The sequence below is a fragment of the Paramormyrops kingsleyae genome, chromosome 1 (genome assembly GCF_048594095.1).
Source record: "Paramormyrops kingsleyae isolate MSU_618 chromosome 1, PKINGS_0.4, whole genome shotgun sequence".
NCBI lineage: Eukaryota > Metazoa > Chordata > Actinopteri > Osteoglossiformes > Mormyridae > Paramormyrops > Paramormyrops kingsleyae.
In genome coordinates, this window is record NC_132797.1 from 34,724,388 (window position 1) to 34,744,854 (window position 20,467).

A 20,467-nucleotide genomic window follows, 5' to 3' on the forward strand; every position below is an offset into this window, starting at 1 on the left:
TCACTAAGGTGATTGATGGGGGCGGCAGGAGCTTGGCTGTAATGGAGCTCTACCTGTCACGAGGGAGCATGCTTACAGCCAAATGGACTGAGTAGGATATTCACACCGGACGGCAGAGCCAATCGAAGCCACAGAGAGCACAACACAGTCCCCAAAGAGAAAGCAAATGTGTTATTCCCGAGGCCAAAGAACGTCCCAAGGCGAGCTTCTGTGATATACAATCGAAATGTAATTGCCACATTGAAAAGATATCCCTGAAATCCCTTGCAAAAATACAGCATCAGGAAAAAAAAAAAACAGAACAGTACAAACATAATGACAAAGAAACAGCACAAGTCTGGGCTAAAAAGACAACAGACAGACAGGTCTTCAGACAAAGCTGGGAACGAATACTATAAAATCAAAATATCAAAATAGTGTTTTATTAATTACCACTTATGGTAGAATATATTTCAATTACATGAAAGTAGATTCTGGGACTCAGGGCCCTGTGAGTCATAATATCATAAAATGCTATAAATCCTTTTCTTCCAAAAACTCCAGTCACTAGAGCAATTAACTCCAGCAACAAGATTGTATAGCATTCATTCATTTTTAACCTACTTACAATCTTACATTATACAATCTGCATAATGCATGTCAGAAACATTTCTATATAGAAAAATTAAACAGATCATATAGGTACATACTTAAAAGGAAATACATATTTGACAACAAAGAAATTGTACAGCCTAAAACATCCCTGGCCAAACATTTAAAAAAATTTATACAAGTAGAAAGTTATTTAGCTGTAGTTGGTTAGTACAGTGTGAGTCACCCATAGAAAGGTGTCCACTTGAACAAAGAAGAGCCATCAAGTGACTGCAGCTTGCATTGGCTTGCTGAGGGTGTTTCTAGAGTAACATGAGATTCTCGTACCTGGCTTTGGCAGGAAAAGGGAGCTTATTTTAAAGAAAAGCTGTAACTTTAAGACCCTGACATATTACGTAGTGACACGACACAGAAGAGAGGAAAACTGCATAAAAGTTTTTTTTGGTCCATCACCACACTGTATCCGTCGTACAACCCAAAGCTGGACCTGACAGGCTGTGGGGCAGACGGCACACCGACAGCTCCGCATCAAGAGGAGTCTGGTTTGGCAAATCAACCTTCCTAACATGGCTTTTTCCATATAAAGGACTTTAATTGTGATCCATTTCGAAATTTTTACAAAAAAAAAAAAAAATCTTACATATTTAAAAAGTAATTTTTAAAAAGGCGATTATTACAACAAAACCCATTTACTAAGTACAGCCTACTATAAATAGTTTTTCGATCAAAAGACTTGATTTACAAGTAACTTGTACTGTAATACAAGCTGGTACAGGAAGGACAGAAGACATGAAATATCCAAAAAAAAAAAAAAAAACCTTTACATGATTGTTATTTACCATCTGGATAATTATTCAAGCTGCAACAGAACATATGACTAGAAATAAATCCTTTATGTTTTTTTTTTTGGAAAGATCCAATTTAATTGTCAACATCTACAAGATGTCTTTAAAAAGCTGATACTTAAAGGTGGAAATAAACAAAAATGACAGGAGAGAGGGGCTTAAGGATGCACTTCAGGAACAGCAGGAAAACCAGAGAGACACACAGACGGCCAGACTGGGGGAGATCAGGGGTCATTAACGCAAACTTGAGGCAGATCTTTTGAGCACAGCCCCTCTTAGGGCACACAGGAGAAATTCGGCTGACGAGACTCCAGTTTCCTGTACCACTCCTTTGCATTTTTGGAAACGTTTCCTTCAGAGGCTTTACATATGGAACAGTAGCTTAAAAAACAATATAATACATGCAACGCCATTTATACTACAGACTATGATACAAAATAAGGCATTTTCAGTGTGAATATTGGAACCACATGTATTGTTATTTTTTGCCCAATCTGTAAAAAGACCAAATGATAATTCTTTAAAATATATATTCATATATTTATATATATTTATTTTAAAAATGGGGTGGGAGGGGTTAGGGAGTCCCAGTGACAGGCAGCCGTCACTCCATGACCTCGCTGGCTGAGACGGTGACCAGCTGTAGAGGGATCTCCGTGTTGGAGAGGATCTCCTGAGCGTTGGCGGCGTTGACCGTGCCCAGGCCCTGGGCGGAGCCGTGCTGGATGTTGGTGAGGATGAGGGTGGCGCCCGTCGCGGTGAGGATGCCGTCCGAGGACACTCCCGCCACCTCTGCCCCGGCGGCCACGCCCTTCTTGTTCTGGTGGGTCTTGATGTGCTTGGCCAGGTGGTCGCTGCGCATGAAGCGCTTGGAACACTCCGGACACACAAACTTCTTCTCCCCTGTCCAAGGCATTAATGAGAAGCTTAATTTAACGAGGAGAGATGCAGTAAGAAACGAGGACAATTCTACCAAACTCCTGGATCTGATACCTGCTCTAAACCCCATTCATTTAGCTTTCATCCAAAGCACTATACAGCAAACGTCCCTGGAGCAACTGGGGGTTAAGGCCCGAGGGTGAAATCACATGGCGGACTATGGGATTTGAACCCATGACCTTCTGATGACAGGCACGGAGTCCTAAACCTCTGAGCCACACACTGTGCCCAGATATCACCCAGGAGGCCCAGCTCCCCACGGCCCTCACCCGTGTGCGTCCTGCGGTGCCTCTGCAGCTCATCGCTGCGAGTGAACCGCTTGCCACAGAACATCCAGGTGCAGACGAACGGCCGCTCCCCCGAGTGCCAGCGCAGGTGGGCACGCAGGTGAGACGTCTTCCCGTACACCTTCCCACAGCCGGGGATGTGGCACACGTGCTGCTTCTTCTTGCCCGTGTTGGAGCCCCTGGGGTGCGGATACAGAGCCGTGAATGGCTAGTGGGGGAAGCAAGGACACCCTCTCCATGGGGCTGTGTTTCCAGTACAGAGCTACAGGGAGGCCAGGGCACAAGGCAGGGGACAAACAGACCAAGATGCCAGCCCACTGCTGTACACCCAGTGAGATTCAAACCCTTAACCCCAGCCACAGCGCTATCCAGTGAGCCACTGCTGAGTAACATGTATGCATGTATTAGTACTAGTATTTAACCCCTAATGAATGCAGCAACATTGATCAGGGTAATTTGATAAATGCCATCACTCACTGCAACGGGAACGTTTATCTTACAGAGATGTAAAATTGAGGTTATCCAAATGGGGACCTGAAAAATGTCCCCAACAGTAAGGAAGTTTCAGGATCTCACACACTTTGGGGACGTTTTGGTCCCCAAATGTGATCTTTGCAACACCCCCCCCCCCCCCACGACACTCACCGGCCGCCAGCCTCCTTGCAGTTGGGGCAGGTACAGGCCACGCGCCGCAGCCTCTTGCCCTCCTGTCCGTGCAGTTCGCCGTCCTCGTCCACCAGACGCACGCGCAGGTGCGACAGGTCACTGGGGTTCAGCGTGGAGTCCGTGCCCAGTGGCCACTCCTCAGAGTCGGGCTCCTCCTTGATCTGTATATCTGTCAGACAATAAGAGGAGCAGTGGGTGGGCACTGTGAGGTGGCTTCGACAAACAGCGGTCAGCTGCTAGTCTCCTCTGCATCACACAGGCTCTTCTGCTGGCGATACGAGGCAGCTTATAACCATCAACATAAAGCAGCACTGCTCATAACGCAACGCCCAGCTCAGATGCCTACATTTTAAATATCAGGGCTCAGAAACCACATTCATGCAAGTCATACGTAGCTACGAGCTTCCATAAAACACTGCTGGTCATCATTTCCACATTAAAAAGAGTCTACATTAGAAAAGATAACCCAAGGTCATTTCCCTACCCATAAAAAGCACATTTTACAAAGTTTTAATTGACAGCCTGGCATTAACTACTCAACTCTCATTATGAAGGCAGGAAAATTTAACATCCGCCCACATCTCTGGCTTCCCCAGTGCCTTTCGGCTCCACACGCCATCTAAAATACTCAGGGAGTTGAGCAACAAGCCAAAACGATCCAGATATTTCAACGCAGGCTCCCTTAAAGTCACACCCCTTGCCCACGCCAAGAATTTATCTGTATTTCACAAGGGAGAAGGGTGGAAAAACCCAAGAAAAATATATGGGGGGAAAAAGTGCATGTGTTATGTATTAAGGCTAATTTCACAAAGTAGGCCTGAATGATCCTTTCAGGGAACCTAGCACAACAGTGCTGTAAAGGCTCCAATTCAACTGGAGTGCAATCTTCCCTTCCTCCAGCAAATGGCACATACAGATGTGCGTGTCATCAATAAAAGGGGTCCTGGGGCTGCCGGCGAGGCCATACCTGCGGGGCTGTCCGTGTCCTCGGACGACAGGAATGGCATGCCGGGCTGGGACACCGAGTTGACGGTCACAGTCTGCAGGTTGGGGATCTGCCCAGTGCTAATGCTGACGGGGCTGGAGCTCAGCGTGCCCCCCTGGCCCAGCGAGAGTGTCTGAACGGGGGCCAGCGTGATCTGCTGCGCCCCAGTGCTGGGAAGCTGGAGGTTCTGCAGGTTCTGGACGCCCTGCACTTGGAAAGTCTGCCATTGGATCTGCCCTGAGGGCGTGACCGTCTGTGCCTGGATCAGGAATGTCCCGGGGTTGATGAGCTGCAGGTTCTGCCCCGCGACCTGGACCTGGGGCTGGGTGAGGCCCTGCACCACCTGGGCGTCGCCCGCACTCACGGGCACCGGCTGCAGCTGGATGACAGGATGCGCCGACGATACCTGAATGTTCTGCACCTGGTTCTGGTTGATGTAGCTCTCCTGGAGAGCAGAGTCTCCAGTCTGGGCGCCGGAGACAGCCGTGACCGTAGTCAGAACCCCCGTGCCATCTATCGTCTCCGGGAGCTGTGACGAGGTTGTCGTTGGCACGTAAATCTCTTGGTTAGAGTTCGACTCGCTTATGGAGAGTGTCTGAGGGATCCCGTCTCCAGACTTCTCCAAGCTATTGGAGTTCTCCACGGCCTGGCCGGCCATGATCAGCTGCCCGTCCGGAGTGACCCCCGTCGCTATTGTCTGAGCTCCAGAGAGTCCCAGCGAATCTAAGTCCACGCTATTTATTGGAACAAAGGTAATATTCCCTGGCAAGCCGACAGGCACACTAGTGACAACCTGACCCTGACTATTGTATGACCCAGTAATGGAAACGCCCTGAATCTGCTGGATATGCCCAGTCTGTGATACGAGGTTCTGGCTGTTGGTAAGGATGTCAGAGGAAGAGGTCCCGGTGGCACTTATACTCTGACCCGCATTGTGCATGATCTGAATCTGCCCCGTGGCATCCTGGCTTAGGGAGCCACCCTCCACTGCAGAGGCAGCGAAGCCCAGCTGTCCATCTCCGGTCTGGATCTGCGGGATCACCTGGTACTGAATGTTAGGCACTGCATTGGTGGACGTGTCCGTCGCAGAGGTCACGAAAATCGGCTGGCTCTGCATATTCTGGAGAGGAAGAACGTATTGTCCGTTTGACGTTACTATCCCCGCGCTGGGAATACGCACTATGCCCGGCTCCTCCTTTATAGATGCTGATGGAGTCAAAACCTCCCATCTCTCAGATGTCCCTGTTAAGTGTATAGATGAGAGGTCTGTGGTCTAAAAGAAGAAGCAGATAAATATTACATTTGTGACAGCCGCAATATACACAGCCACGTTAGGAAAACCATATGAGAACCCAGGAGGACAGTGCATCATAGTTCTGTCCATCTTGACCATAAAGTCAATTTCTGTCACCGTTAGCTCAATCTGGTTCACTACTTAACTCAACTGCATATAGAGTTGAGTTGAGTAGAGGTCTCACCTGAATGATCTTTTGACAAGACTAATTCTTAAAAGCACTTTGTACCACACATGATTAAACGAAAGGGCCCTTAACAGTTCACACGTTTTTGATATTTTGTGAAAAAATTTGACTGGGGGGGGAAAAAAAGAAATGACCAAAAGGATTTTATTTCCAATACGCTTCCGGACTTTTGTGGGTTCACTAAACCCTTCACGGCCAAAGCCCAGAGGCTGGAGGCTTCGTTATGGTCACAGAAAAAGAAAGTTCGCAGGGGCAGGAAGGCCGAGCCGCCCCTCCGCTCTGCCGACACCGCTGCGCCGCTCCGCCGTTGAGGCACACGGCCCGGCAAAGCCCCGGGACCGGCAGACTTACCGCGCCATCGGCGGCACCGTTATCCTCCCCCGGCGATGGCGAGCCGATCCTGCTACAGGTAGCTGCCAGCAGCGCGAGCGGTGACGGCTGAGCGTCCTACCCACAATGGGCGGGTTTAAAAAGGAGAAAGTGGGTGGCCGTTAGTCCGCAGCTACACAGGAAGTGCCACTTTTTTTGGAACATCAAAATTTAAAACGTGTGAACTTCACAAAAACCCCCATGCGTCTCACGACAAAGCTGGCAGAAGGAGCGACCGAGGGGGAAGCTCTTTGGAAAAATAAAAAATACCTGATCGCCTCCAGCGCTGGCGTGCTGCATGTAGTCGCTCTGACTGCTGTCCACGTCTAAGGCAGCCATTTCCTCCTGTTTCACTGGCTGTTCAGGGGCTACAGAAAGGCGCAGCGAGAGGGAAACGGAGCAAAACAAACCGCTTAAGTTTAATTACAGCACGGTAAAAACCACACTAAACAGACGACAAATTACAACACAGGGCTCGTAACTCGTATACTGCCTCCTGTTAACGCTTTGTAATTATTTCGATAACAATTAAAGATTTGCCTTGTGTTTAAATCGTAGCCAGCTCACTCTTGGCTGAGCTGCTGAAAAGATTAGCTTAAGACATTGCAAGCTGAGGGCTTGCATAAACTCACCGGTGTTGGCATGCTTGAATCAGCTTAAATGTTACGTACCAGTCATAACGCGAATGATTTAAATCGGATGATTTTCGGTTTATTTAAACGCCAAACATGATCATTTTAATCAAAGGCGGGCGGCGATCGGTGATTCGAGTCGATTTTTTTCTATTTTGATTGACGGTGCGGGAAACACAAAAGGTGGGGCTTCCAGCCTTGACTGTAAAATTTCACGTCACGCGCCGGAAGTCCCGCCGTTCTTCTTCAAAGCGATTGGCTTCTTGCTTCGCGTCGCTGGGGTACCATTCGCCAGATGTCATGTCCGTCAAACTTGTCGTCATACTGCTTCCTGTTAAACAGAACTAGATACAAAATAACAGGGAATTTCTAGTGGAACTCGAGCAAATGCCAGGAAGTAACGTTGGTTGTGAAAGCAATTCGGCCATTAACGTTACTATGTTATAGTTAGACGGATTTTCCCTTAATGCACTGTGAATGTCAGTTATGTAGAATAAAACAGTTACAATAATTAGTAAAAGCAAATCAACATAGAAATATTGCCGGCACACCAAATTGGACCGAGTTACCTAATCGTTTAAATGGCAATAAGACCACTGATAGCTGCTCACCTCCGAGATCAGAAATCCCGCGCTGTTGACAGCTACAGCAAATGTCTGCTTCAGTGGAACAGATGTGTGACACTTAAAATGCTTTTTATGTCATTTTAAACACCTCTATCATTCAGAAACATTGCATACTCGAGAATTAAAATATGGGTCAAACGATGGACTTATTAAATATGGCATTTTCCCAAAGGTAGTTTGTAATGTATAAGGTTCATTCTGTTGAGCAGAAAACAGTAATAAAAATGTAAAAATATAATTTCCAATGTAGACTAAATTTTATCGGTATATTTAAAATTGATTTTTGCATTATTACATATCTATCTTAGTTGTATTTGAACGTATTATTTCTTTACAAGCACTACTTAGAACCATAGTCATTATGAGTTAGTCATTACACCTTATCAAATTGAAAAATACATGACTGTCATGCCTCAGAAATTGGAACACAGATGAAATTCAATAAAATGCATCCCAAATAGTGGAACATTTGGTATAACATCATGCACTTTTCAGACAATGACATTCATGTCATGTCTAAGAGCCTGCACACAAATGATTTAGGACATCCCCTGATAAATATCAGCGCAGGATCCATTCTGTTTCACTTTCACTCCACCACGCAAGACCTTCAAGCACTGCTGTGCATCATTGTCAGTATGTCAGCTGCCCTCCAAGTGGGCACAGAGCAGGGTCATTTTCCCCCAACCTGCAATTCAAACTTGGCCCATTACAGCCAGACTATAAAAAGCACTTTTCTTGCACTGAGGGGTTCATGCTGGTGAATGGTGGATATTTTCAATTGCTCTGCTGTCAATCCAAGTGTCAGGTAAACACAGGCCGGCAGAAACATGGCCTTTAGAGAGCAACGTGACGGTCTCTCTCGCTCGCTCACGGCAAGCCAGAAAGCAACATATCTGCAGTCACCCTGTTAAAAGCTTCAGAGTTTAAAAAATATATAATTTCTGTCTTTTATGTGGTAGCAATAGTGGTTGACCAATAATCCAGCATTTTCAACAGCAATTGGAGATGATAGAGCAGAGAGCTAATTGCGGGAGTAGAATTGTGAGGTTTTTCTTTTCGTTATATCTATAATTTCACAAAAATTTTATACAAAAGTGCTTTTCTTTGTGCTTTTAATTGTTTTACTTTACTTATAATTGTATTAGTCAGTGGTCATGTAATTGTTCAGACTCTTGAAATTAAATATTGAAAGACTCTATAGGTTATAAATGTAGTATATATACAAATTAACAAAACATTTTACAAAAACTGCTTACAAATTTGACAAAATTTCTAAATTTAACCACTAATCAATATTTTCAGCAATTAAGTTCTAATAATGAAATTTAAACACCCGGTAACCAAAGAAAGTTCTTTTAACCTGGTCCTGAAATGATGAAGATATCTATTTTTTCATCACCCAATTTGTCAATTGCTTAATTACAGCAATTACTTCACATAGTTCTGGTGACCATGCCCTACAGAGAGGTGGAATTTCATTAGTTAGACCCAGGAAGCCTCCAGGAACACTCGACACTTTACTCTGCTTTAGTTTCAGATATTCGGCACTCTATAAGAAATGTGTCTTGGGTAATACAAAACGTATTGTTGCAAACCATTTCATAATTGTTGTCTCATCATCATAAATATTTATTCTGAAAGACCCTTTATAGACAACAGTACAGAAGTGTTTGCTGCAAAATATCTGGCCGGGATCTGGTCTAGACAGATTCATTTAATAAAATATCCAAGGATTATATTTTGCAGTCTTTTGCACTAATAGACCATACAATGCCCAGCATCCGTGTCTTTTATGACATTTTGTATATTTACACAACACATTAGCCGCGTTAATGATGGGAGAACAGCTGGAGTATTTAACAGCTTTGCAAGGCTTCTTTATTAGTTAGGCAAAGTGGAGAATATAAGAGCCTTGCAGTAGGTTAATAATAAACACACCCCTTTGTACTTATACACACCTTGCTATTACCAAAAAAACACCACTATGATAATATTGCAAGATTTGGTGTACTGTTGCAAGTAAAGCAGTAAAACCATATGACTTGGCTTAAAAAAACTTGTCTTTCCGCCTAATGTAGATTACACTGATGTAAATGCATGCTAGGCCAAGTTAACAGTCAGTATCTTAGTACCATAAAAGATCATACATATCATTTATCACCAACCAGTCGATCTTTAAGTCATTCGTAGTCAATCATGACACCTTCACGCCTGCCCCCCAAACAGCAGAATATACTGAAAGGGACCCCCCCCTCCCCTCCCCTCCAGATAGGCTAAATCTACTGAGGGGGAATCCCCCTGACTGGCAAAATCAGCTGAGGAGATCCCCCCTTCAGCAAAATAAACCATTACCACTCAGCATATTTTGTAGCTTGCATTGTAAAAAAGGTTGGGGGAAAAAAATCTGATGAGTCACTTGCAGTGAATTTGGTTCTATGTAAAAGGCACATTGCTAATCTTGGTCAGATGAAATGAAACCAGAAAGTTTTACACTTTAACACAATTCTCTGTGCAACCTAAATCAATTAAATCAATAAACCCTTACAGAGGAACATCCGTCCAGCATAGCCACCGATGCTATTTGTAATTGAAGATGCACATTTGTGTCCCATCTCAAACTCACACACACCACCTGCACTTACATTTCTCAGTGACGGGCAAGCAAATGCTGCAGGGTCACACAGATAAGAGAAGAAGCCCATCCATTCGTTTTCTGTGACTGCTCATCCAGTGCAGGTTTGTTAGTGAGCCAGAAACTATTCCAGGAGGCACATGGCACCTTGACTGGAAGCCAGGTCATCATGGGGTACTCTGAGACAGAACCACAGGAGAAGAGTATCTGGAGGAAATCTATGAGAAAGTGGGGAGAACATGCAAGCTCCACACACAGGGCAGTGCCAGTTAGCATAGGCCGCGGCCATGCTGGAGACACAAGGCCACAGTGTTACACCCTGAACTGCCGATCTTCTCAACAGCAAAAAATGATTTTCAAATTTTGAAAAATGACCTGAAACATGAAACACTGCCTTACTTGGGATCTTAATGAACTAGGATCTCGTGTTTATTCTCAACAGGAAGTCAGGGTTTACATTTCTTATGGTTTGCTATATGAATGCCAAGCAAAAACATTAGACAGTGCAAATAAGATTCACTTCAGCAGGGGGTTGAATCTAAAATCAAAGCCTTTAACTGAAGTTGTCTCATTTTAACCACAGTGAATAATGATTGGCTTCCTAAACATAGTTCAGTCCAACCACTAGAAAATCAGTGAGATTATTGCAAACCTAGTTCAGGTCTGAGAACCAGGCATGCATTTCCTTAATTTTTTAAAACAGAGGGTCATCTGATTGTCCCACAGTGTCCTAATTGATTTCAGCTGTCATTGTTCTAGCACATTCCAGACTCTCCATTGTCACTTAGGAAGTCAAGCGGACACATAATTATTTTGATAAACAATAACAGTTGGAGTCTGACATTGTTTTCAAAATAGCTCGTTTTTATTCCACAATTAAAACAACTGTGAGCAGCATGATGAGGAGCTGATTTAAAATTTGGTAAGTATTTCAAATCCATTTTTCATATTTATCTAAACTTGTATTTTGATTCAATGTGAGCACTCTTCCAGCAGCTGTGTTCACTGCATCCCATAGCACAAGGATTGTCATTTTTGCAATGCCGACTATTGACAATTATACACTGTTATTAATGTTAATGAATAATCAAGAGAATTATAAACGTGTTGCATAAAATACGACGGGCAAACATTTTTTATAGATTTCGCAAAACACTGCCCCCTCGTGGGTCATTTATAGCACTGGAAAAGGATAACAGACCAGGGCCGTACTGCATTGAACGGTGTCAGTAACCATTACACATTATCTGTGAGCATAAAAGAAAAACATTTTCACATATATAACTCTGTATGACATTGTAAGGTAGTCTTCAGAGGTTTGTGTCATCCTTCAGAAAAAAAAAACGTACAACTGACATGCAAGTAATGCAACGTGAACATTTTGCATATTAACATTTCTGGATGTAATTTGCAGCAAAACGATTAATCTATAGCAGAAATCCAGAGGAAATGTCAACAGCCTCAGACCAGTCACCAACACATAGGACGATTTAACCAAAATAAATTTAAAAATGACTCTATATGTTTATTCAACCTCTGGGTAAAACTAGTATATCACCATATAAACTTCTGTTTGTGCTACTTGTCGTAAAATCCACACTTTCCGCCAGAAAGTGAAACACGACGCATATCAGCTACAGGTTTTCTGCTGCAAGGGCACAGATGGTGCCTCCAGGAGCTCCAGTGCGGTTTCAGTCACAAAATTCAGACGATGTGAAGATTAAGCATTAAGGTAAAGGCCAGTACACTGGCGTCGATAACAGACACAACTTCCCTCACTGCTGCAGTATCTGTAATCCACCACTATTTTCATGTTGTAAAGGTTATTTAAAGCAGGAAAAACAGAGATGAGCAAATATTATTTTCACTTGTTTTGTTAGTTATTTATGTATTTCCTTGATGTTCAATAAGACGACTTTTTCAAAGTACGAGTTATTATTCAGATGGTGTGATTTATAATACCATACTTTGGTTCTTCATGTGTTCATACTTTCCCATTGATGGGGGCGGACTGGATTCTCTTTGCCAGTGGTGCCCTGTCATAGTGGTTTTCCTCTAGGGTGGACTGGCACCAATTGATTGATGACACTGACGGAATGCCATTCTGGCTCAAAGAGTCAGACTCGCAACCAGTTGTACAAACAACATTAAATGACATCACTAGCTAAATAATTCTCAGTGGAAATAAAACAAAATACATCAATACATTTCCATAAAAATGTGTAACCATTGTCATTACATCTGCTGAATATCCAGAAATCTGCTAAGGACAGGAGTGGGCAACCTTATCCAGAAAGGGCCGCTGTGTATGCGGGTTTTCACTGCAACTCCCTAATTAGATTACTAATCAGAGGACTGATTGGCTGAAGAGTCCTCACACCTGGGTTTGAACAACTGAACTAAAGGTTATGCCAAAACCCTGCGTACATACCGGCCCACCCCTGGCTTAGGGCATCGATCTGATTAGGACATTTTGGTGCTTTTTTGTAACATCTGTCCAGTATTTAAACACATATATGTTCTTGCACCTGAAGAATGTCAGATAAGAATGTATGAGACCTAACAGGCAATGTTTAATTAGACAAGAGTTAAATCTGTAAGACTTTGTCACTCTTGCATCCAGCCTATTGGTTGTTAACCTCAAACTGTGTCACAATGAAATGAATGAAGACCAAAGGAATTTTTATGTTGTTTTGTATACAGGTTTCATCTGCATAATTCTAAATAACTTTATTGCTGTTTGTTCAAGTTTTCTCTCACTGTACTGAAAAGGGAAGAGTTGGGCCAAACCACAGTAAACAGAGTGATCCTGCGGTCGTGGGGCTGCAATCGCGGCCCGGGAGGGGGGAGTCATTACTGGCCAACACTTCTGCCACAGTCTATCTTCAAAACCATCACAGCATACAGGCCCTGGAGAACTCCCAAACTGGGGAGACCACATGCTTAAGGCTAGATCCACATCCACAAAATAGCCTTGGTATTCTTAGCTGGATTAATCTTCCTTAAACTTAGCAACAAGCCATCTAACTACCACCTTTCAAAACAGTAAGTGGTTATAATCTCGTGCAATATTTATACTTTATTCAGTACCCTTTATTCCTTATTTTTATATTTATATATTATATTTTATATATTTCCTATGGTTTCTACATTGATGGCCACTAAATAACTAACCAACTGGCAATTTTATTTATACATATCAGTACCTGGGATACTAGACCATGTATTTGTGTGTGCATGTGTGTGCAGTTACTGCCAACTTCCACTTGTTAATTAGAAGCACAGACATCTGAACTTGAATCCCGGACTCCCTGACATCCCAGAGTGCTTAATTTGATACATCTCCGCATCAGTTCGTTTGGTCTCAAGTCCGTTTGGTCTCTCAAGTCCTTGATCCCTTAAGCAAAAAGACAAGTTTTCCCAGTGTTACCTTAAACTGAACTGCAAATTAATTTTCGCATTTTCAGCTTTCCTTTTAATCACTGACCTTGTCTGTCAGTCTGTCTCTCTCTTCTAAACCACAAGGACAGTGATGCCAATCATCAAACGCTCTGGAGAAGAAGAAACTTTACATGCATCATTTTGCGATACCTCCAGTATTGCGCAGGGACATCTCCTGTTAACTTTTTGTACTGTCAACAGGCTGTTGTACTCCCCAGGCACACTGCGATGTTTACATGGTAGGAATCTACCAGAATGCGGCTGATTTGCTCCACAGCCGCTCATTCCTCCACCAGGGCATCAAGCCTCCAGCAGTGGTGTCTGTCAGCTCGGTCCAATTGCGGTGAATTCATCACAGATTACCATTAATACAGCACAGAAGCTAAACTGTGGGATAAAGTAGCATTTCTTCCAACATCTCGAAATATCTAAATGATTCCACTCACAATTAATAAAATGCAATGTCTTCTAGTTCCAATGCTTAACCATTCTCTACAGACACTGGAATGGATTGATTACCGGCTGAGTATAATCAATCCACAGAGATGTTTAGCTTTTATTTTTGGTACATAATAAGATTTAGGGCAAAACGTAAAATGCCTTAGATTCACTAAACACGTGACCACACGAAAATAAAACGGGACCTGTATCAGTGCTCAGGGTCCCCCTTTCTCAGCCTGGTGACAGTGACACAGCCGCGGCAGAGTTCATAACTCTGGAGGAAAGTTCATTTGAAAAGCGTCTTACCCCGATAACCAAAAACCAAGGACCCCCTCCCACACAACGCTGCATGTAATCGTTAGCAGCCCCCCTTCTTGTTTCAATAAAGGAATATCTCAAAAGATACAATTAAAGCTGTCTCCTCACTGTCATCCCGCCTTTTAATTCTGTAATCAGTGCCCAGCAGGTCCCCATATCGCCCCCTGCCTGCCGGGTACCAGTCAATACAGACGTACAAGCACACGCAAGCTGGTTTTGTCAAATGTTTTATTGAGTGTAGACATCTGGGCTACTGTAAAACATGCATTATCTGTAGATTGTGAGAGGAGCAGGCCACATTGTCCTGGCTGTCTGGCATGTCAGCCCTGGCACCTGTGACGGAGATTAATGAAGTATCTGGAGAGTGATACGTTTCTTCAAAAGCCCCCTTTCTGAGTGGGGGATCCTAATCTTAAATAGCAAAGCTGTCACATGTTTAGTGGACTTTTTTGGAAGGTGGTGGTGGTTGGGAGGGGAGTGGCCCTATATTTTCCACCCCAATGGACAGGAATCAGGGCAGCTCACAGGTCCCAATCAAACCTCCTGGTTTCATTCAGTTTAAAACAAAGGACCCCGTTCTCCTCAGTGAGCAGTTCATCCAGGTGGGTGCGTGGGGTCCCCCCACCCAAATCACTTCTTCTTGGGCTGGTTTGGAGTATTGAATTTGAAAAAGATGATGTCGCCGTCCTCCACGACGTAGTTTCTGCCTTGTTGTCTGTATTTTCCAGCAGACTGTGGGGAGACATTTCATTTAAAATAACAACACACAAAAAACACATTTTAAAAGTATGTTTTATTCATGGATCCATTTTGCCATTTTCCCGAGCCTCCTCCTATTTATATTCATAAACATGAGTGAACTGTTTATAAAAACATGTATTTTATGTCACTATTTCACAAAAAAAAAAAAACTGTTTCCATGACTTTTCTATAAGCCTGCGCTAGCACCCTCCTCCAGTCAAACTCAAAATAATTGACTTGAAGTGCTAATATGGATTGGTTATGCATTCTGCTTCTGCAGTGTACAATTAATTAAAGGAATCAATGTTCCTTTTAGGGGCCCAGGAGACCGGTTAATCCAGACTCAATGCCACCAGAAAACGCGTTTGGAGAAGAGGGAGAGGAAGAAGAGAAAGAAAAAAAAATCAATGGCCTTTTGTAATTCCTGAGTATGTATAAAACCAGACACGTCGAAGCGGTTCATTTGCACTTGAAAGCAACCATCTGCTGGCGCCGTGCAGATATGATTACTAATAACGTAATACTCCCGGCATGCTGGTCCATCCCTGCTACAGCTTCCTGCCCAGTGACGTTCTGACAGAGCAGCCTCCACTGTGGCTTTGCACCCGGGGACAAATTCACCGGCGTGCAGCAAGATCCCGACCTCGTGGGGATGCTGAGATCCAGGCCATCAGGACGAGCCCGTGGGAAGGCATCTGCTTACTGCTGTCCAAGCGACGCATTTCATTTTGGAGTGTCTATACTGGGCAAGTATAGAACCTTAAGTAATTCTGTTCTGGTCATCGTCATGCTGACCATCACAACTGTATATTTAAATAACTGTGTTCTGAAACATTTAACACTGCAGGGCAGTTTTATTATTTCGACTAGAAACACGACGTGTCTACGTTTCTTACAATACAAGCAAAGTGACCTGACATTACGCATCTACACTGTCGTCAAGCATTCAACGAGTGTCCCTCCCTTCACTTGAACCCGTACTACTCCACTTCTCTTTTTCATCAAGAGTCTCAGTGACAATTTTATTAAGCTATTGACAATTAACACAAACTCTTCCTGGTAAAATAAACTAGCTTATGCCAGTTTAATCTACGTTCTACACATGTCTGCAGAACACCTTTCAGAAAAAACCGACAAGCATGTTTACAATGTTTACATTATACTCGGTAGCTACAATATTCGGCACATCTGCTCATTAACGCAAATAACGAATCGTGAGGCTGCAGCTGAATACATGCAGCACACAGGGTCATGAGGTTCAGTCACTGCCTGCATCAGAAATAGTCATCCTCCTATGATGTCTATGCCCAACAGTACGCAGACTTTACGAAAATCATGCAGCCCGTGGCATTCCTGGGGGACAAAAACACCTTGCTAATGAGGGAAGTCAGAGGAGAATGACCAGACTCATTAAAGCTAACAGGAAGGCCACAAGTTCATATATAACAGCTCAGTGCCACAGTGGTGTGCAAAAAGGCCAACTCTGAATGAACATCTCATCAACCCCTGAAGTGGTCCTGAGGCCAAAAGGGGACCTACAGTACCAGGTAGCCAAATGGCTGCATATATGTTTAATATATGCATAATATATTTAAATACTGAAGTACAAAAGCAGCTGGAACAGGGGAGATTAATTAAGAATCTAGTCCAATTTCTTGTTGAAATATAGCATGAAACAGGTATAAATATAAGGGCTGCATAACAAGAGTCCACCCTAATGGCAGTGTGAACGCGGCGAGGAGGACTGACATAATATTTACGGGAAGTGGAGAGTACAGTGTGCGTTGGTGGAGCGGCTCGCTGCCAGGGGGTGAAGAGGTGCCCTCAGAGTCCCCTCAGTGACATTAGCACAAGCCTGCATGTTCCTCCCTGCGTGTCTCTTTCCTCACCCGACTCTAATCAGGGTTAAAGGACCGGCCTCAATTACACACTAATATCCCACACAAAAGGCATTGTCTGCCTTTGCCGCTTGACAGTAATTTATGAGGTTCGAGCTCGCCTGTGATCTCTGCTTTGTACTGATCTGTGCAAGTGATCATTTAATCTGCCTGTACCGACGGGGGAGAGGAGGAAAAAGCCTGCTTATTACACAGGACAGGAACCGCAGTGTCTGGAGAAGCTGCAAACACACCGCTTCTGCTGCAGCTCCCACTGTCTCTGAGCAGATTGATGTATTTATGCTAGCGAGGCCTGACCCTTCTGACTGCAGTCAGACGTACACGCCGCTCCTGTCATGTTTGATCATGTCTGACACCTAATTATCAAAACAGCCAAGATAATGATTGTGTCAGCGTGGGCCTCCCTCGCAAACGGACGCCTGTCAGTCGCCGTCACTCGTCAGTCGCTTCAGGAGCAGCGGCGCAGGCGGGCTTGGCGATAACTCATCCGAGCGACTTCCGACAAGAGCCGCTGACACATTGATGCTTTCGTTTCTCCGGGGCAGCAGGATACGGAGGCGAAGCCATTACTTCAGCCAAGTCCCATCACGCCGAGGGAAGGAACAGCCGTAATCCCTCGTGTGACATGCTGGACTGGGGAATGTTGTTCTAGCCTGAGGGTCTCCGTGGGAATTACAGACGGGCCAAATCACGACATTACCCAAACAGTGCGGTAAAGACGCACGCCGGCTGACTTTTAGTAACCTCCAGAGAGCAGAGATACACCAGTGAAATCATGGTGCGTTTCTGCGCATGAGTGTGGGTTACGTAAATATTACATTGCGGGGACCAAATGTGATAAAAATCTGTTATGGTGATTTTTTCGGTCTCCACAAGGGGAAACACCAATCAAAAAACTAATAATGCTAAATGGTTTGCAATTTGTTTGGTTACTTATGGTTAAGGTTAGGGCTGGGTAGGGGTTAAGGTTGTTATAGCTGCGATTAGGGTTTTGCCCATAGAAATGAATGGATGGTCCCACAAAGATATGAATACAAACGTGTGTGTGTGTGTGTGCGTGTGTGTGCGCACGTGCACCTCCACCCAGACGCCCCTCACCTTGACAGCACCCTCGCTACCCTCTTCTTTAAAATCCTGGAACTTCATCACCTCGGCCATGATGAAGCCCTTCTCAAAGTCAGTGTGGATCTTTCCGGCGGCCTGCGGCGCCTTGGTGCCTTTCTGTCAGGGAGGGGGGCACAAGGAAAATGAATTGCTGTTGGGGGGGGGGGAGGATACATAGCAGCACAGTCAGCATGAGTGGGTGGTGGGGGGCACGGCACTCCTGTACCAGCCCATCCCTGAGGGCGGTGCTGCTCTCAGTGCTCCCCCAGGAAATCTCTGACCACCACCCCCTGCTGGTATCCATCTCCCACCTGAGCTGCACGCTGGACACCTGCTCCAAACCCCAAAAGCACTGAGCCCGCAGTGCAAGGACATGCAAGGAGCACAGACTGTGCCACATGTGCACCGGCGGAACTGCTACACTAACAGCGACGGGAGGGAAACAGCACGTCGCCCTTTCAAACGCGCTGTTAAAGACGTGGGACCACCTGAAACCCCAATAAGATGAGCAGCTTTAACGTGCAGTATTACAGCCAGGGCCGGCACACTGTACATTACTATTCAGCATCACAAAGCTTCCTGCCGGCTGCTCCTCTCAGTCAGCACCACAACACAGTTTTAATTATTTGTATAATAAAGCTGGGGTCAACATATTTCATGCCAAAAGAATGATGCGGATTTAATGGCCCCAATACATTATGACCCATGGCGTCATTTTTTTGAGGGAGTCGGGCTCACATAAATCAGCATCATCGGGGGTTTGCCCAGGTGGCAGACGGTGCATCAAACACACAGAGCGAGTGTTTGGGAGTTTAAGGCAAGCTGACGGATGGGAAAACCAAGCATGGTTACAGGGAATTACGGGGGGACTTCTGTTGTACATCTTGCGCTGTAAAAATGAACAGGGTTAATCCCATTGCCTGCCAGACAGAGGCACCCCCTCCTTATTCTGAGATGGGGGAGGCCCGGCAGTGGTGCGTCTTCACAGGCTGACCTCCTCCGACTTCGTAATCAGTGACATGAACTTAAAAAGGTAAAACATGATGCACTTCAGGTAGAATTCACCCACATATATTATTTGAGAAAAATATTTGTTTTATGATCATTTCTGTTCCTTTCAATTACTTCAATTAACGATTTCTCTTAAAATCTTGAATTAAAGATCAAGAGAATAAATAAAGCCCATTTTGCTTTTATTTATCAAGGGGGGGCAATAACTCTGTAGGGCACTGCAGCTGTCTGCCATCTCATCCTAAACACTGCGCTGCTGTTCAGACAAAAACATGCAGCCACACACGTCAACAGAGTGCCGATGTACAAGAACTGTTATTACGTGCTAAAGGAAGTTTGGGGCAAAATATTGCACAAGAAGTTCTTCTTAATATGTTCTGGATTGTTCCCCTGTTCCTTTGTCTCTACGCATCCATCCCAGTGGAACATTCTAGCAGTCGCACTCATGTAATTGTTTTGTCTGGGGTGCACGTGTGACGCAGCGGGCAGCGGGAACCGAGACGCGCGCGGAAAGGGATCCACCCGGCAAACAGGAATATAATAATAAATAACCGGCAAATGAAAAGCTGCATCGGTCTGGCTGGAGACGAAGGCAGTCGGGCAGATTAAGCAGCACAATGGGGGGACAACCTTATCTGCAGCCGCAGGAGGAGGTCGGCCTGATCTTGGCAGGATGGAAACACTGCCGGTACGTAATGGACACATTCAGCTGGGCCTCCTCAATCAATGCGCTCCTCACTTTCACTGCCCAGCAGCTTACAGACACACACACACACCCACACACACACACACACAGGTGCACGCATGCACACGCGCAGACACACACACACCCATGTACACATGCAGACACCCATGTAGACACACATGCAGAAACACACACACCCACCCACCCACACGCAGACACACACACACACAGAATCCTGGTTTATCCCTCCTAGTTTGGAGGGGGGGGGTCTTACGCACCCGGACAGTCCAGGCTCGCACCTCGTCCGGCCCCGCAGTGAAGAAGTACTCCAGCTGCAGGGCTGCGTAGCCACTCTTGATGATCTTGGGCAGCACGCTGTTCGGGGGGAGGGGGACACAACGTCAGAAGCCCGCTAACACACTCACCCCCCCTTCGTGTGGGCCTGCCTCCGCTCAGGTACCGCCGTGACCGTGCATGACACGCAGCACGCCGACACGGGCGCTGCAGCTCCTGCGCATGGTGGCCCAGCTGTCATCGGAGGCCTCATACTCAGCACCTCTCACACATCCACCATACATCGTTATTCCAGAAATATACCGCTCACCGTTTTTCCCTGGGCCTTTATACAGAGAACAATGTACCTAAAAAGCACCAAGTTATAATTATCCCCAAGATGGCAGATGACAGTTAAAAACTTAATTTAGAATAAAATCCTTTGAGTGAGTTGTTCTGTAAAGGGAAGGATTCCTTCTTTATAATGGTAATTACTCTG

General features: G+C 45.0%; 2 protein-coding genes across 7 annotated transcripts in view; both read right to left on the minus strand.

The window, feature by feature from the left end:
* Window positions 1-400: 400 nt before the first annotated feature.
* LOC111840812 (transcription factor Sp3) lies at window positions 401-7,005 on the minus strand. 4 transcript variants are annotated; one of them, XM_023806081.1, is made up of 7 exons: window positions 6,835-7,005; window positions 6,434-6,531; window positions 6,146-6,241; window positions 4,296-5,586; window positions 3,308-3,497; window positions 2,645-2,841; window positions 401-2,339 (listed from the first exon to the last, which is right to left on the minus strand). In XM_023806081.1, exons 1-7 carry the CDS (start codon window positions 6,839-6,841, stop codon window positions 2,041-2,043), a joined length of 2,178 nt encoding a protein of 725 aa, XP_023661849.1. In that variant the 5' UTR covers window positions 6,842-7,005; the 3' UTR covers window positions 401-2,040. The 4 variants fall into 4 exon arrangements, with proteins under 4 accessions (XP_023661849.1, XP_023661850.1, XP_023661851.1 ...); XM_023806082.1 differs by having other exon boundaries at window positions 6,796-7,005; XM_023806083.1 differs by lacking the exon at window positions 6,146-6,241.
* A 7,462-nt stretch (window positions 7,006-14,467) lies between these two features.
* The window catches only part of ola1 (Obg-like ATPase 1), a 51,535-nt gene continuing 45,535 nt past the window's right edge, over window positions 14,468-20,467 (minus strand). For all 3 annotated transcript variants that reach the window (XM_023805932.2, XM_023805933.1, XM_023805934.2), the window contains exons 9-11: window positions 19,974-20,070; window positions 17,994-18,116; window positions 14,468-14,988 (exon numbers count right to left, since the gene is read on the minus strand). In XM_023805932.2, the coding sequence (XP_023661700.1) occupies window positions 14,887-14,988; window positions 17,994-18,116; window positions 19,974-20,070 (322 nt within the window). In that variant the 3' untranslated portion in view covers window positions 14,468-14,886. The remainder of the gene's footprint in view (window positions 14,989-17,993; window positions 18,117-19,973; window positions 20,071-20,467) is intronic.